We start from the raw sequence: 18,272 nt of genomic DNA, 5'->3' as shown, positions 1-18,272 counted from the left end.
TAAAAGAAAAATGTTTCCAAACTTTATTTTATACATTGTTTTGCATTATAAGCATCATGAAAAAAAAAAAGATAAATGAGAAGGTGTAAAAAATTCGCATACATATTATAAAATTAGAAGTTGAAAAATGAGTATATATACTATCGTAGAAATTTTACGTCCTAGATAATTATTTCATTTTTAAAATTATAAAAATATTTATTAAAATTTTAAAATATATTTTTACTTTTTTATCTCTACTCACTTTATGTTTTTTGTTATTTATTATAATATTTATTTGGAATCAATTATATATACTTTTGTTGTTATTTTTTGTCGTTCTTATTTAAAGAAGTTAGCATATATTTAGGACATATTAATCTTATCATGGTTCAATAGTAATATGATAATTGAATTATGAATTAGTACTTCAACTGATTTAATAATTAATTTTTTAACTACATTGAAATTAACCCAAGGTGGGTAATATATAATGGAAAAGTTATATAAATTTTTTTTACTGCATTTGACCTCTGTGCTTGTTAAGATTTAGAAATTGAATGAATGCAAAGGAAATAATTAATTACTTATAGTTTACACAAAAAAATGGGAAAGTTGATTCATACTTCCTCCATTTTTTTATATACGAAAAAAAATTTATATCACATAATTTAAGAAAATTGATTAACTATAATAATTATATTTAAAAATAAAAAAATTAAATTAAGATACTCAATATTAATCAACACAAGCATGCATTAATTGTTTCTTGTTAATGTACATTAGGATGGGTGACTTAGAAAATATAAAATAAATTTTTATTAAAATGGGTAATTTTGCCTATAAAAAAATATAAGTTAAAAGTGATAGTTTCTCTAACAATAAAAAATGGAGGGGGTGGGTCCTTAGAATTCTTTTTAACTTTAAATTATATTTCTATAATTTATTTTATTTTAATTAAACTCTTATAGTTTGATCTATTATATATATATATATATATGAGATTAACTTTTTAAATCAAAAACACTTTGAAATTTATAAAAAAATGTTATTTGATATTTTTGGAAAAAAAGAACAAAAATATTTTAACTCAATCTTATCACCCAATCTTCTAATAAAGTAATTACTTATTTTTAAATCAATACTATCTTTTTATATTTACCCATATCTAATAGAAATATTTCACTTTAAAATAAAAATAAAGTAATTTATTTACCATAGACACTTTTAAAAAAATGCACATTAATTACACCTGAAAACAATAAAAATATTTTATATTTTTTAATATTTAACTACTCAAGATATGTTTTATATATTTTAAGGGAAAGAATATTTATATACAAGAAAAAAACTATATTACACAATTTAAGAAAATTAATTAATTATGCTAATTTTGTTTAAAAATAAAAAAATTGAACTGAAATATTCTGTATTAATCAATATAAATATATATTAATTGTTTCTCATTAATATAAATTATGAGAGATAATTTAAAAAATTTGTAACAAATACTTATTGAGATATGTAATTTTGTTTATAAACAAAAAACAAATCAAAAGGGACAATTTATCTAACAAATAAAAATGAGGAAGTACACACACACGTTTTTCATCTAGACAATTATGTTTTTTTTCCCCCCTCAACCAGAAAAGAGCCTTGGTTTATGCTTGTTTGCCTGTGTGAACGAGGCATTTAAGTAGTTCGTGAAACTTCATTCTTTAGTTCAGTCCTCTGCTACCAAGAATTTTATTATAACAAGTTAGATCATACAACATGAATCAATTATCCATGTCTCTAATAAATGTCTTGAAAATATGTGATGTGAGTTTGCTATACAATTTTACAGGAATAAAAAGAATAACGAACAGTTCAAAAAACTCATAAATTGCCAAACCAGTGCGGATAGATACTGACAAATTTGACCATAATAGAGATAAGCTGCACCTTCTTGCAACTAGTCACCTGAATTTTATATCACACAAGGTTTTCCCTGCTGCAAAAAATAATGACAATGTTGTATTAGTGTGTAAGGGTGAGTTAATCCAAATCACTTGTAAGGAAGAGAGTGATTGGTCGTTGTTTTACGCATATAAATTCTACAGAAGTGATGCCAATCAGTTCCTTATTTCTCAATCCTCTCACTCCTTCATTTTCCAAGTCTAAGAAAGACGTAGTGATCAAAATTTTAAACAATAGACCAAATTCTACTGGCCAATCCAATATAACCCAGAAACTAGACACCAAGAAAATCGGTCAACAATTGAAGAAACGAGCCAAAACTGAACCGGCCGAATTGAAATAAAAAATAAAAAATGCAATGAAAATACTTAAAAAAAAAAAAAAAGACACATATACGAAAGATTGGGATTTGTTTGGGACTCGGGGTTAACAGGTGTAAATTGCTTTAAAATCAACCCAATCCCTTGCATGAGGGCCCACCGTCTTGATTGAGGTTCACCAGCTCAGGGAGATATATGACGGCCTCCACTCAGCGCTTTCAAATAAACAATGTGGTTTTTTCAAGTTTGTTAAATTATTTTGGTGAAAGCTTGCATTGTTTTTCAAGTTTGTAGCTCAAATTGTGTATTTATGTCTTTGTTTACAAACCTTGTAACAGAGATGGCTCTACAGAATGAAGAGAGAGCAGATTCTGCAAAAATGGTTGGTTCAATTATTCCCATGGCTACCACAGAGACCTCCAAACCCAAGAAGGTATTCATCTTTGGGTCCAAACTTCCCGATATCTACATCGCCAAACAGGGGTCCCACCCGCGCCTGATCTATGGGAAAAAGTGGAAACTTCAACCGAAAGATGAGATCTGGAGAAGATGAGAGAGGGAGAGAAGATGAGATGTAGAGAGAGAGAGAAGGTACAGTGAAGTTCGAGTGTCCCACGAGGAAATTTATGTCCGCTTGGTTAGATTTATGATAGGTGCTAGCCCTCTTTTAAATAATTTATAATTTATTTTACATTATTTTATAAATATTTTTTTAAACATAATTTTTGATTAAATTTATATTTTTATTTTTTATATAAGATTAATAAATAACTTAAACTTTAAACTATTATGTAAATAATATTTTTAATTTTAAACTTTTAAAATGTATAACAATTTATTTTAATTTTTAAATTGTAAACATTAGAAACCTCACAATTAAATTAAAAAAAAATGATCATTACTTTTAAAGTTATAGGATTCAGTCACAAGCTTATGTGACATTTATTTTAATCTTTAAAAATAATGATCATTTTATTAAATTTAACGACGAGATTTCATATGTTCGAAATTTATAAATTAAAAAGAATTTTTACACATTTTAAAAATTTAAAATCTAAAATATTATTTATATAATAATGTAAAATTCATAATGTTCATTAACTTTTTTATATATGACAGCCTCCTCTCAACGCTTTCAAATAAATGAAGTAGTTTTTTCAACTTCCTTAAATTATTTTGGTGAAATCTTGCATTTTTTTAATATAATCTTTTTTTGCCAACGTTTTTTTAATATAAATCATATATATATATATATATATATTTAATCTTTATAGTTGAAATTTTTTATTTATATCATTTTTTAAAAACATTGTATTTTTATTTTTAAAAACTTCATATTTTTTAATTTAGTCTAAATAAGCCTCCTAAAAGAGCCTCATGCTTTGTTAATTTTTTTTATATACGATGAATGTGTGCTCCTAAAACAAGTTTACAATAATTTTGGGCTATGAGTTTCTTTACTAAACTAAAAGAAACCAATCTCTGCTCTCTTGCTTTTCAATTTTATTTGTTTAATGAACCTTATAATATTATATAACATTTTATTTTTAATGTGAAATTTAACATCTAAAATTAAAAATATATTAAATCATGATGAGATCATTGATCCTTGAACCAATACCTTATCCAATTCAATGATCTATTCTTCTTCTCAAATCTTAGTGGTGATTGAGCAAGCACTTCAAAATAATAAAGAAAAATGTGAGACAAAATATAAATGATACCCATGACTTATCATATTAGTGTTTATGTTTTTCAAAATCACACGGCTTAATTCTCACTTTTTCAATTATTAGTGTTTATTTTGTTTTTAATACAATTATGTGATATTTGATACTATCATATCATATTTGAGTATTATTAAATCTAGACTGGAGATGGCTTTTTCCAAGCAATTCTATGACAACAAAATATTATGAAACGTTAGGAATTTTTGGCTTCAAAAAATTTGAATCCTCTTGCATGCAACAAAAGGAACGAACTAAGAAGGCTTTGACTCTAACAAGAATAGAAGTAAAAACAAGGGAAAAACAATTTGAGTACCAAATAAGCAAGTAGCGTCAGTACCTGAGGAACATTGTTTGAGTCCAACATTAGCTCCAATGGCTTCCCAACTTTCATCAGTTTAGAAGGTCCTCTCGCTTCATAGACATTTCGCTAATTTTCGCTTCCCTAAAAATTCCACCATAGCTATGAGGAAACTTAGGAAACAATCAAAAGCAGAATTCCATCTTATTCTTAATCAAATTTTGTTGCCATGACATTATCTCATGACACACTATCAAGCCATGAATTGAGATTGTGAAAAATAGACTCCACTAACTATAATTATTTAACTGACCTTTCCGCTTCTTGTCACGACAGAATGGGCTTCCACAGCAACATTGGAATGCTTTGATAGGATGATCATGATCATCAAAGTCAATACCATAATCCTGCAAGTAATTTTACACCTTTGTTATTACTGCGAAAATGGACAACCTCAAAGAAATTTGAAATAAGATAACATGCATACAAATAAAAAACTATTTGGAAAAGATGCAAATATAAAGTTATATTGATTCAGGCTCATGCCAACCCACCCATGTCAACTCCTCATAAGCATTCACTTTCCTGTTAGTAAAGAAGGCAAGCTGCAAGCAACAACAGGAAATCATCTCTCAATATCTCTAAAAGATAATTTCCTTCTTCCCCCACCAAATTTTGTAAATCAAACATCAAATATCTAAAAGAATATCCCCTTATAGGCTCATACATAACATAATGGTAAAATGTGAAAATAAAATCAAATATCTACATGGTAATAATGACGATCAGGAGTCTCTACTTCAACAGGAATGTCTATTAGAGTTGCATCTGAGCATCTGAAAGTAAAAAGCACACATCGTATTAGAAGATTTAGATGAAAAGAGAAAGAGAAGGGGGAGGGAGCATAAAAAAGAAAGCTACACTTGTTCATGGACTACAACAAATTAAAAACAACAATGACAGGATTGTGTCGATTACTAAAAAATTTTGAAAACACATTCCAATCCTTGCCACTTTCACCGATATTAAAATACGCAAGGTTTTACACCATGATATTCACCAATGAAGCTGTGTGGTTTGACAAATAAGCTATTCCATCTAGAAGTTAGAGAAAATATTATTGTTTTCCAAACGTAAATGTTTAGGCATAAAAACATTACCTATGATTGATAAACCTAGCAACATTTCCATTATATGTGGCATCTAGACACAATGCCTCCTCATCTTTTAATGCCCCTTCTGAGCCCCAATCTGCATCAAGTGTTACGGGATATGTATGCCTGTCATTTCCATTTTTGTGCACAATTCTTTCATACAACTCCATGTTAGTTAATATTTCTCCAGCATATTCACATATAAAGGATCCTTTAGGCAAATCTTCCAGTGTTCTAAGGCCCCAACCCTTTTTTTCACTAGTAAAGAACACCTGAGAATTTAAAGACAACAATGTGACCATTATAATAAACTAAAATACCATAACCATATGAACATAGGATATTATTAAAAATACATATAACAATGCAATTTAAACATAATTTCTTTTGAACAAAAACTATCACACTTATAACTAGATAACAAAATTGATTGTGAGTACCTATGATAAACCACAATACTAAATAAGTTAATTCAAACCCCTGTGAGATGCCTTTAAAGAGATAAAACAAGACTAAACTTCAAAAAATTATATAACATTAATAAAATTAAAAATCAAGACTTCCATTTTAACTTGTCTAATAAGACTTCCTTAAGCATATATTTTATTTATAAATGTCACAATTCTGTATACTTGCCACCATGGTAGATTAATAACAAACCAACTAGGTAAACCAAATTGCCACTAAAAGCATGTAAGAAAATTAAAGAGCAACTTGCCTGCAATTTACATCTTAAACCTCGTTGCACTATACGATTTCCGCATTGCATGTCACATCCACACTTCTTCCAACATTCTTTAATGAATTTCCTGATTAGATGTCCCTTACATTGCTCAGGCATGTATTCATTCTTAGACCTCTCTAGTGGACACTCTTGACAATATACCAATTGATGAGCTTGAGGTTCTTTTTTCATAGATATGCAAGATATTAAAAATTCATCTTTTAATAACCCCTGAAGCGTGTAAGCAAACTCTCCACCAGTTTCTTGAGCACATGCACAAGGTAATGATTGGGAAAGACAGTTTCCCAAGCAACTTGAGCAACAACCTTCATCCGCAATACGAGCCAGCGAAATATTTACATTAGCACTCTGATATATTATATTATTTGGTGTGTAATTAAAATTTGGAAATTCCCCATTACCATACTCATCTATCAATGATATCTTCACCTTTTCTGAGCCTTTTGTTATGTCACTAAGAAAATGAAATAGCTTTTTCTCATCTTGAGCAATAGCTTGTTGTGGCCCATTTGTTAATATATTTGCATTGTTAAACTCAGGATGTGAATGCTTTTGATTCACATGCATTCCTAATTTAAGAAAATTCTCACACAAACTATTTAATAAATTCACCATAGAAATTTGGGGTCCAACAATATTTGTAGGTTGAAGGTACTTCTCTTCCATGAACTTCATCACAGTACTTAAGTTTGGAATATAGAAATTTGGTTGTTCAAGTGCGTGGTCACAGTTTAAAGAAATTTTCACTTCTCCCAAAGTTGAAGAGGCAATTTCAATATTAGTCTTACTACTTGCAGGGTTGTTATTGTGTGCAGAATCATCAATGGCACTGTTTAGATCCATATACAAAGAAGACACCAACTTGACAGGATGATTTCTAGTCAAAACCTCATAAGAACCTAGGAAAAATCAACAAAAAAAATTATATCATTTTAGTGATATGGACTGTATAAAAAGAAATTAACTAAAAAGATGCTAATATTTTCTTAACTAAACCAATCGTATATATGCATTATGATTAAACTTTAGAGGCTTGTATTTTTAAAAAAAAAATGACACAGAAGAATGATTTTGCTCAAGTCAAATTGCACATTTTATTTTCCTAAAAGATTAATCCAAAATTGTTTTGAATACAGTCTTACTAACTAATGAATTAGTGAATAACATAGATGATAGTATTAATTTTGCTAGCATAGTATCAACTTGTTAGAAAGATCAGGTAATTACAAGATATTAGAGTTGGATTAAGTCCGCATATGTAGGAATGGGATTGTCTTCAAAAGCCCATTTTAGCTAGACATTTTCTTTTGCTATAAAAATAGGAAACATAGATATGACAAACCAACTACTTTGAGAATATTTCTTCAACCCTTCTCCCTTTGATGTAAAGGAAATGTTAAAAGAATGGTGACAATTGATGATTAATTCAAATAGATTCAGATTAAGATTCCACAGTTTATGATATGAAAATAATGAAAGAACCTAAGTACAAATTCCTGATTAGGAAGAGAAGCAACATTACCTTTGTAACTTGTTGAACTGGATTCAAGATGTAACTTATTGTGTTTGGTTTTTTGCTTCATTATCTCTCCCCTATTATGTTCATTTGGTAGATTTTCTCTTCGAATAAGAGTAAAGCTTGGCTCATCAACAAGTCCTTCGCCATGCCTTGTAGAAGATGTTTTCTCTGAATTTGATCTTCTATTTGTAACAGACATGCTAGGAAACTTTGATATCCTTTCTACCTCATTAATTCTTGTTCTCAATAATTGAGGAATGATTTTAGGTCTCGTATTGCTCATCGAAGGTTGAGATGTTTCAACAATTTCTTGTCCAAAAGTATTTAAAGGCATTTCATTATCTTTTGTGGATAATTTTTGTCTTGAGTTGTCCGTAGTTAACAAAAGCACGTCATCTTTATTTGCCAATGGTTGCATTTGTTTTTCTCCACCATGATCACTAGTGAGAGCTTTTCTCTTACCTTCCGCTTCCTATTTTAAAACAAGAGAATAAGAGATAAACTACAAAGTATGCACATAAAAGTATAGTTAAAGATTCATTGCAATAAAAAAATAGTCACTAAATTATAACTTTTAGTTTAATTGTCAATTCTTATCTGCGCTTTGCTCAATAGATGTAATATAAAACAAGCAATGATAACATGCAAATAGAATATTTAAAAACCTGAATGAACAAGGAGATATTTAAATGTACAGCAAACAAAAGATGTTTATAAGAGTTACCTTATCTTCCTTAAGCTCAAAGTATGCATCTATAAGTGTTCGATAGTTATCTTCTTCAATATATTCCCAGTTCTTGTCATACAATCTTAACAGCTTTTGCAGCACTGGTTTCACTTCATCACTAGAAATTCCCAAGTCCTTCATAGCATTGAAGGCCTTGATAACTCTTGAATTGGGAGTTGCATGGGAAGCCATAAGAGTTTCAATGAGTAATTATCCCCTAATTCAACACTAACACAAGAACCACTCGTTTGTTACGAAAATATACCCCTTCGCTGTACCTGCATTTCCCCCTTGTTAAGATTACCAAATCTTTATATATATATATATATATATATATATTTTAAAAGTTCAGATGCCCTAGTTATTAATTCTTCTTCGTGTATACATCTAAAAAAATTCAACAACTATGAAAGATTCAATACATTTATTTTATACTTTTTTTTAAAAAAAAAGGGCCCTTGAAGAAATGAGTGAAAGCAAAAGCAAATATTATAGAATTCAAAAATGGCCATGAAAATTATGAGATGTAGAAATTCCTGTAAGGCACTTTGAATGAGTTTGAAAGAAAGAACATGAAAGATAAGGAATGATCATTGTAAGAGGCTAGATGGCGTGATCCTCCATAAAATTGTAGGTAGTGTTTGGTTTGATGGATTTGAATTTGAATTTGAAATTTTGTATTTCAAATCTCACATTTGAAATCCATCTATTTAAAATCCTTTAATTGGGTAGTTTAAAAAAATTTCAAATGAAAACAAGAGATCAATTAAGATTCAAAGTGAAAATGAAAAATTAAAAATAAAAATTTTATTTATATTTTTTAATCGATAAGAGATAAAAAAATATACAAGTGTTAGAAATATATCAATAGTGAAAACGCAAAGAGAACCAGATGCTTAAAGTGATTAGAATTTTAAATGATTAGGGTTTAAAGAAAATTTAAAGTTACAAAGTAATTATAATTTAAAATAGATTTAGATTTAAATCAAATCTAAATTCATAAATTTTTATGTATCCAGATAAGAGGTTTAATCCAAATCTAAATTCTTATTAATTCAAATATACCATTAAAGAATTTTAAGATGTCATTCATAATTACATTGTCCTCCTAATAACAATGCATGACAATGAAACCAAGAGAAACAAAAACTAAATAAAAAAAGTTGGATATTATAGAAGGAAACTATATGCATTTAAGCTGGTTGGTTGTCAAGAGGCACAGGGAAAAATCGCATTCATTGCACTGTTCATCATATCTGGTACTATTAGAATTACTACCATTACATAATTGCAATGTGTGAAGTAAGGGAAATGAGGATGGCAACCACCTAACCTTACAATCAAAAACCATGACAATAAAAAATTAAACTCATAAAATAATTATCATAGTATAAAAATTTATAAAATAATTATCATAATATAAAATAGTTTGTGTTATCAATGTAGTTTAGTCTAGTTATTAATGGACCTTGCAGTAATTAATTCTCTTATGTAGGATCTAGCTGTAATTCTCTCATAAAATTCCTTGTGTGGGATTTTAACATCATTCTCCCTTCATTTAAGCAGTAATCATAGTAAAAAATAGTTAAACTTATTTTTAAGAGCTACCATAATTATAAAAAAGTTCATCTAATAAACATTTATTTAAAAATTAACATCAATAGAAAAAGATTAAACTATTCAAAAATGCTACAAAAATTATAAAAATTTGACCGATTATTCAAAACCACAATCACAAGTAATACATATCATAATAGATTAAAAAGAATCTGAAAATAAAGATTAAACTTCCTAAAACTTTAAAATAAATCTAATTATGTAATTAGAATAACTCCCTATCAACAAAAAGACCAAAAAATTAAAAGTATATCACATCCTAAATTTTACACAATCTAAAAATTAAGAAGATAAATAGAATAAAAATTTTAAAATACAAAGACTCGAATCACCCGAATCTGATTATGGAGCCTACTTAAAATCCGCTCGCTCGCTCACTATCTGTTTGCCGTCCGACGCCGCGGAGCTGGAGCTGTGTAATGATTGTGTTTGGGGCCTAGGTTACATTAAATTTTGGGAGTGGCCCGTGGGCCCACACCTAATCTTTTTCGTATATCTATATCGCATATTTATTTATTTAGTTTCATATTTCATCTATATATATATATATATATATATATATAATTTCAATCATTCGCCCTCTCTCTTATTTTTTTGTTTGAAATTAAATTTTTATAATTTATCCTATTTTGAGAATTTTTTAAAGAATTTATTTTATTTTAATTTATAGTCCTTAGTAAATATTTTAACAATTTTCTGTATCTCGAAATTCTCTTAACATTGCTTGTAATTAATTTAGAATGTTAAGAGTCTCCTCCTTTAAGAAATTTTACCCCAAAATTCAATACCTAATATAAAGAAAAATATAATAACAATATATTAGTGTACGTGTGTGAAAATTGACGCAAGCATGCTAAAACTTAGAAGCACCAAACGCTCTAAAACTAGTATCATCCATAATCCGAGACACATACTCATTTAGTGGCGGCTTCTGCGTTTATGCAATCCCTCCATTCCAGACTCCATTATATGAAGAATAAAGCAAAATCATAGAGAGAATGGAAATTGATTCTTCACTTTTGGTTCCGGACAATTGATTCCATTGATTACAAGATAATCAATACCACCATTTAGCTTCTACAAAACGACGGACTAAAATCACGCAAACACAACCATAGGAGAAACCACAACGTTTCAATACCAGAAGAAAGGTCTAACACCCTAAACTCCGTCATTCTATATCTACCCTTCATCGATCAGTCCTACTTAATTTCTAATCCAAAACATGTTATTCCGCATAATGAAAGCCCATATGCCCTATTCCCCTATATTAGTTCTTCCCTCTATATATTTTCGCACAAGACTTCGTACGAAGGGAAAGAAATCAACAATCTCAGCGCGATGACGAAAGAGAAAGAGACTTACCTGTTTCTTTTTCTCAGAGTAGCGCAGAGGTCGCAGAAGGAGATGCTTGAGCAACGATTACGAAGACAGGAGGAGGTCGGAGACGGCATTAGAATTTAGAACGATTGGGCTGGGAGTTCAATGAAGTATCATGGACCAAGGGGTTTTTTTAGGTTAAAAGAAACCAATTGAAATTATTAAAAATTTAAATGTTAACATTTGCACAGGGTTAAAATAGTCATTTTGTAAAAAAACAGTTTTAGAATAGCTATGGACCCATTTATCTAAGAGTAGGAAAAAAAAATACTCCCCTTTAAAAAATATAAGGTATTTTTAATTAAATTTCATTCTTACTAAAGTAGCTATTTGTCTTCAAATTAACTCTATCTTTCTATATTTTATTCTATTTAATAAGGTGTTTCATCCTAAAATAAATATAAAGTAATTTATTCAATAGAAGTACTTTTAAAAAAAATATAATAATTACACCTTAAAAGATTAAAAATGTTTTATATTTTTTAACATCCAACTCTTTAAAAAATATTTTACATTTTTTAATGAAGGGAATAAGTAAAATTTAAACAGTCTAAATTTTTTTAAAATATCTATTTTAGATAATTTAAATTTTATAATATCTTGTTTTATAAAAATAATTTGTTATTTAATTATTGTGATATATTCTTATATCATACATTTTAAATATATTTTCTCTCCTCTATTGCTCAAATTATTTTTATATTTAAAGTATTCTTAAAATAATTAAAAATATATTTTTTTCATATTATGATTATTTTCAATAATTTTAGCAAACAACATGAAAACTCGAAATAAATTTTTTAGAAAGATAAATGATTTTTTTTCATAAAAATAGTTTCTTAAAATATTTGGAAGGTATTTTTATATCATTTTTTCCTTTGTGTGTGAGAAATATTTATATTATATTTCTCACACACACAACCTCTTTTTTTAATCATTCCCCCCTCATATATTTTTTGGCTTGAAATTATATTCTTATAATTTACCTTATTTTGAAAAATTATTTTGTCAATCATTTAACTTTTTTTAATTTTCAATCCCAAATAAATACTTGATAATTTCCTATGTCTCAAAATTACCTATAATTAATGTATTATTGAACGTTACAAGGACAAAGGAAAAAATGAGTAGAAGCAAACATACAATAAGTAAAGCAAAAATAGACAAAAACCCATAGATAATGCTTTCTATGCATGAAAGATCCATGACAGATAAGTAACTCCAAGCAAACATCATTGGGAAGCAGTACTTTATAGGAGAAGCGCTGTTTTATAGGAGAAGAGATATCAGCCTAGTAAATATGATGCAAGAAGACAATCAACATACTTATGTTTTATTTTATTTCCAAAAATAACATTTTGGGCCTTAGTTTGATTTACAACTCTATTTATATATAAAAAAGAACTCCACTTATGTTTTTTAAAGCGGAAGTTTATTTGCACAGCATTCCCTTGAAAGCCCAAGAAAGTTAACTGTGTTAAAAATGCAATTTCTAATGTTTACATGTTTTCTCTAAAGTTCTTTAAAAAGATCACGATAATTGAATATATTTTACAGCTCAATATGTTATGATTGGGTATTTAAAAATAATAAATACAATACGTCTTTCTATTTCATATCAAATAATAACGGAAAAAGCTTAGGGTGTACTTTCCTAATTATTTCTAATTTCTAATCACACACACATTTAATATAATAAACCATATCACATTAAGTGAGGTTGGATTGCGTGAATTACATGATGTTATTATACTGTTTCAATAACAAAACCTTTAAGTATATCATTAACCAAAAGTTCAATGTATAAAAAGCACGCGATCTCGCACAAGATATGGACAACCATTACTAACCTAACCGTTAAACAGCGAAAATCAGTGAACAAATGAATAAAAAATGAGTGAAACTTTGACTGAAAACAAGGTGATGCCTAATAATCAACAAAACAAAAGAACTTTCTTTGTATAACATGGTAATAAATAAATAAATAAATATGCGATTTTACTACAAGATAATATATATTCAGCTTAAGTATATAAATTCAATGATCACATCAAGTGTTTAAACCATAAGCATTTCCAATTATTAACATTATCTCTCCATTTTCATTCTGAATCAAATACCTGTACTTTCTCTCTTTGGTCGATTACATCCTCCGATGATCAAAATAACTTCAGTAGTTTTATGCTCCGTCGTTTTCACTATGATAACAAAAGCACGGCCAGACGAGCTACTGTAAATGCTATAACCTTCACGTGGGGCACCTTTCAAATAAATGAAAAGAACAAAAAGAGGTTTACATACGATCATATAGAGTGGTCAACCAACGAAAATGAGAATAGAAAAGACGAAGCTCCTTCTTTATTGAGGATAAACTTTTAAAGAAGGAAGCATTTATCTAAAAGATCCAAACAAGAACAGTGAAGGACTAATTAACATGAGGTATGAAAAATTAGAAATTTAAACCTTCCTTTGAACTTCGGGACAGGTTAATAATCAAGTACTTCTCCATGTGAGAAGTTATGTGACTTTGGAGCCAAAATGCTGATCGTCACAAATGTGTGTGCTTGTTACTGTTATCAACGACATTAATTAGCCGTATCCAATTTTTGCGTACCCAGTGACATGTATGTCGAATATTTATTGGTCGGTACTTGCTACTATTTTTATCATTTTTTTATTTGCGGATGCAAACTTGGATCTTCATTAGGGCCATTTTGTAGTCTCACAACTGGAGAAGCCCAATTTAGATTTTATTTTTATTTTGAATTTCCAATTTTCCATGAAGGATTGGGAGTTACCTTGACTAAATATAATTTTTAAATTATATAAAAATTAAAATATTTTTTAAAAAATAGATAAGTATTAGTGCATAGAAATATAAGTCTCATACACTTTCCCATTATTCCATCATTCTATAAAGAAACAGACTTCATTTGTCACTGGAGAATGATACGCTTTCAAATGTGCATGCTCGCATAACATTTCGTTCAATGAATTTGACAGAGGGGAGGGGAGTTGAGGAATTTTAATGTCTCCCAATTTAAGGTAGAGAGTTAAATATACCATTTTGTTTTAACAAAAAAGATGGAAATATTTTTTCTTATTTTTTAACTATAACCTCTCCCTTCCATCCAAGCAAGCCATTAAGTTTGTGAGGATGGTAGAGGTTAGGAATTTGATTATCAGCTATATATACTCGAAGGATCTATCTATTAACAGGAGAAACTCATAATGTAATTAAGCCCTTTTCGTGAATTTTAAAATTTATTTCATTTTATAGAATTTCTAAATCCTTGCTACTCGTTCCTCTTTAAAATAATTTCATTTAAGTACACAAATATTTTAAAAAATAGTTATTTAATTACCTCCCATATATTCGATGTTCAAAATAATCGGCACTTCATAAGGGCACGACCGCGTGGAAAAATATGTATTTTATTAATAAGGGCATGAAGGCGAAAACAAAAATTACAATAGGTCTACTTTTACATAATATTATATATATATATATATATATGTATATATTTAATTGTCCAATGTCAGGTATCATCAAGTCTAATAGTAGTAAATATCATATAGCCATATATAAAAAAATTATAGTAACAATCGCTATTTTAAATAGATCGTGGAGTGAGTATGATGGGCCCATGCCATCCAATTCGTCTAATAATAATAGTCACGTTTTGAATATTGGGATCCGAGGAAGGACAATATTATTAAACCCACGCATGGCCACGCCCCCTAAATGTGTTACAGGCTTACAGCTTTTGGGGGGGGGGGGGATCTATTTTACAACTAAAAAAGATAGTTTTTTTTTTCTTTACCAAAAGCCGTATAATGTATGGGGCGCAAGAACCCCTCCTGGCTCCCAGATCTGTCACTGACTAAACCATCATTATCTTGAAGATAAGAGAAGCGAATTATATATGCTAAGAAGTTTATTCAATGCTATGTTAAATCAAACACGTGTTCATGAAGCGTGAATGATACAACTTATTTTTCAGCTGGAAGACACTAAAACCATGCACGCTATTTTTGAAGATAAGAAGCAATGCGTCGGTGCAACATTTTATAAGAAAAGGCGTGCCGAATGGCGGCACAGGCCAGGTTTCCCACCACACTCTTCTCTGCTCATACCCTCCCTGCACTGAGAGGGAAGCCACTGTTTGGGGTAGAAACATTCAGATGGGGCGCCGCTCCAGGCCGGTTTGCGACGCACGAATTTTGTATACAAATGAGCTCTCATCATCGGCAACAGCACAGGCTGGGCAGATGAAAGACACAACGAGAAAAGCTATCAGGACGAGGAGGCGGGTGACATGCTGAGAGCAGGGTTTCTGGTTGGTTTTCAATCCTAGTTGTGTCTACCCGAGGAATTACCAAACACACAGCATGCAATCTTGTCAAACTATATCATCCTTCCTTCTTCGTTTTCAACACAAGCGAACAAACGCAACGGATGAAACCCGATAAATTAATTGACTGAAGTTGTTGTATAAATTAATTTTTGAAGTACTTTTGTTGTCATATATATCCTGTAGAAAGATAATTATATTGCACTATTATATATCCTGATTAACTAATAATATAATTAGCAATGCAAAGATGGGTGGGGTGCAGGTAGGTGCTTGTTGCAGGAGAAAAGGAAGCAAAGTAACCCAGAAAATAAATTAAAACACAATTAATAAGCGAAAATTAGGAGGATTGGCAATCCGATCCTTAGAACTATTTTGACCAATATCTATGACTGTATGTGTATATAATAATATATAAACGAGAAAACCTAGCTATATGATTGACCCAGTCAAATTCAAGCTCTGCGACATATAACAGCAAGTGAGGGCGCCAAGAGATGAACCAACAGAAATTGGGAAAGATGCGTGCATGCGAAGTGGCAGTGGCAGGGTGAGACGATTCAATATGACATGATACAACAACTAACATTTGTGAAATGGCAATAATGGTGGAAGGGGCGTTCATTAGATGAGAGAATGGAGAGATAGAGTGTGGGAAGGGATAAAATTGGTGCTAAAAATGCACGGGGATGGAGACGGAGCGTGACAGCGCAACGAGGCAAGAAGCCGTACGTTAAGCACAAATAATAAAGCACACACGTGTCCTGTTTCGAGGAATAAGTTTCCCCGATGCGCCGGGACTGCACCTTCATCGACAGATTGATAATCCGAAGGATCTATCGCTGCACAGGTCGGGGGTCTGGAATCTCGTGGGTCCGGCGGCCTAGAGGCTCTCACCTTCTAGTTCTTCCGCCACCACCCGCAGTCCACCCGATCCAACATGTCGCTGCTCTCCGCCACCTCCGCCCCGTTTCAGCTGCTGGAGATCAATCTTATTTCTGCCCAGGATCTCGCCCCTCTTTCGAAGCCCACCAAGGCCTATGCCGTCCTTTCCCTCCCCCCTCACCGCAAGCTCACCACCCAGATCGATCACGACGGCGACACCAGCCCCACCTGGAACGAGAAGTTCGTCTTCCGCGTCGACCAACATTTCCTCCACGACGACAATTCCACCATCATTATCGACATCTACGCCTCCGCCTGGCTCCGCGACATTCTCATCGGCACCGTCGGCGTTCTCCTCCGCAACCTCCTCCCTCCTTCCTCTCGCTCCGGCAATCGCAAATCCAAGTTGCAATTCGTCGCCCTGCAGATTCGCCGGCCCTCGGGTCGACCCAGGGGGATCCTGAATATAGGGGTCAACCTCGTCGATAGCACCAAGCGGAGCATGCCTTTGTATTCGGAACTCAGCGCGTCCGCCGTCGGGGATTATGATTTCAACCCCGTCCAGAAAACACCCCAGAAGGACCTTCTCGACCCCGTCAAACCAAAGCTCTTGACGCTCCAGCGTTCCCAGAGCGAAAAGAACGACTCCACCATCAATGATTACGTCTATCATCCGACTCCTGCTCATAAGAAACAAGGTTCCGGGTATAATGAAGGATCCGAAATTGGGGTGCAGCCGCCCAGAGGAGTGATCGTGAACGCGAACGGGTCTCTTTGCTCGGACGTGGGGCCTTCCCCGTCGGTTGTTGCTGCCGCAATTGCGAAGGGATTGTATCCGGTGCCATTAACGGTTACGCAAAGCTCGGGATTGGACGAGTGGTCGGAAAAGAACAATACGGAAGGGATGAAGACGAAGATCGAGAGATGGAAGACGGAACTTCCGCCGGTGTACGATCACATGGAGTACCGGAAGCTGAAGCAATCGTCGAAGCGAAATACTAAAGCGAGAAACAGGAATGGGCTGTTTTCGTGTTTTGGGACGGCGATGGGGTGTGAGTTTTCGATTACTTGTGGAGGGGGTAACCGTAAAAAGAAATACGGGGCAGGCAAGAGCCAGCTAACGCAATCTGAGCTCACGTACGATGAATCTTCCTATATGTGATGGTCGAGAGAGCTCGACGGACGAGGGAAGACATGTAGATGCTCGGATCATTTTGAAATGACTCTGTTGCTGCTGGTGTACGTTGTAGGGACAGAAACAACATTTCAGTAGATCTCGAAGCTGCTTTCACCCCCACCTTTTCTCTCATCTCCCTCTTCTTGATTTATTATTTTCTTTGACTTTTTTTTTTTAAAAAAAGAGAAGCGATTTAAGGTAATATATATCATCAAATCATATTGATATCTCAAGTCGCTAGTTTACAGCGGATTTCATTGTTTACGGTGTTTCTTTGTTTCTTGTACGATTTCTATTTTCACGCACACGCACACTGGATGAAATGGATATGCGTCTGAAAGAAAAACTGAGCAAAACCAGCGAGTGGATCAGCAACTAATGATGTCATTTGTAGCACCCGAAAGAGGGGGAAAAAAACTGACCTTTA

At 31.7% G+C, this 18,272-nt stretch overlaps 2 protein-coding genes across 6 annotated transcripts; one reads left to right on the top strand and one right to left on the bottom strand.

The window, feature by feature from the left end:
* Window positions 1–1,702: 1,702 nt before the first annotated feature.
* On the bottom strand, window positions 1,703–11,520 carry LOC129306915 (histone-lysine N-methyltransferase SUVR4-like). 5 transcript variants are annotated; one of them, XM_054947726.1, is made up of 12 exons: window positions 11,414–11,520; window positions 8,429–8,709; window positions 7,708–8,176; window positions 6,159–7,084; window positions 5,447–5,712; window positions 5,056–5,122; window positions 4,841–4,891; window positions 4,600–4,693; window positions 4,326–4,430; window positions 3,880–3,937; window positions 2,587–2,798; window positions 1,703–1,972 (listed from the first exon to the last, which is right to left on the bottom strand). In XM_054947726.1, the coding sequence occupies exons 2-9, from the start codon at window positions 8,621–8,623 to the stop codon at window positions 4,402–4,404; spliced, it is 2,097 nt and encodes a 698-aa protein (XP_054803701.1). In that variant the 5' UTR covers window positions 8,624–8,709; window positions 11,414–11,520; the 3' UTR covers window positions 1,703–1,972; window positions 2,587–2,798; window positions 3,880–3,937; window positions 4,326–4,401. The 5 variants fall into 5 exon arrangements, with proteins under 5 accessions (XP_054803701.1, XP_054803699.1, XP_054803702.1 ...); XM_054947724.1 differs by lacking the exon at window positions 3,880–3,937; XM_054947727.1 differs by lacking the exon at window positions 3,880–3,937 and having other exon boundaries at window positions 1,703–1,969.
* A 5,203-nt stretch (window positions 11,521–16,723) lies between these two features.
* On the top strand, window positions 16,724–17,830 carry LOC129305667 (uncharacterized). Its single transcript, XM_054945637.1, has one exon. It carries the CDS (start codon window positions 16,724–16,726, stop codon window positions 17,828–17,830), a length of 1,107 nt encoding a protein of 368 aa, XP_054801612.1.
* The last annotated feature ends 442 nt before the right edge of the window (window positions 17,831–18,272 follow it).

Source organism: Prosopis cineraria, unplaced genomic scaffold (assembly GCF_029017545.1).
Source record: "Prosopis cineraria cultivar Desert tree isolate PC_DT_omini unplaced genomic scaffold, ASM2901754v1 PC3, whole genome shotgun sequence".
NCBI lineage: Eukaryota > Viridiplantae > Streptophyta > Magnoliopsida > Fabales > Fabaceae > Prosopis > Prosopis cineraria.
Note: the sequence above shows the minus strand (reverse complement) of the source record. Positions and strands in the feature narration are given on the sequence as shown.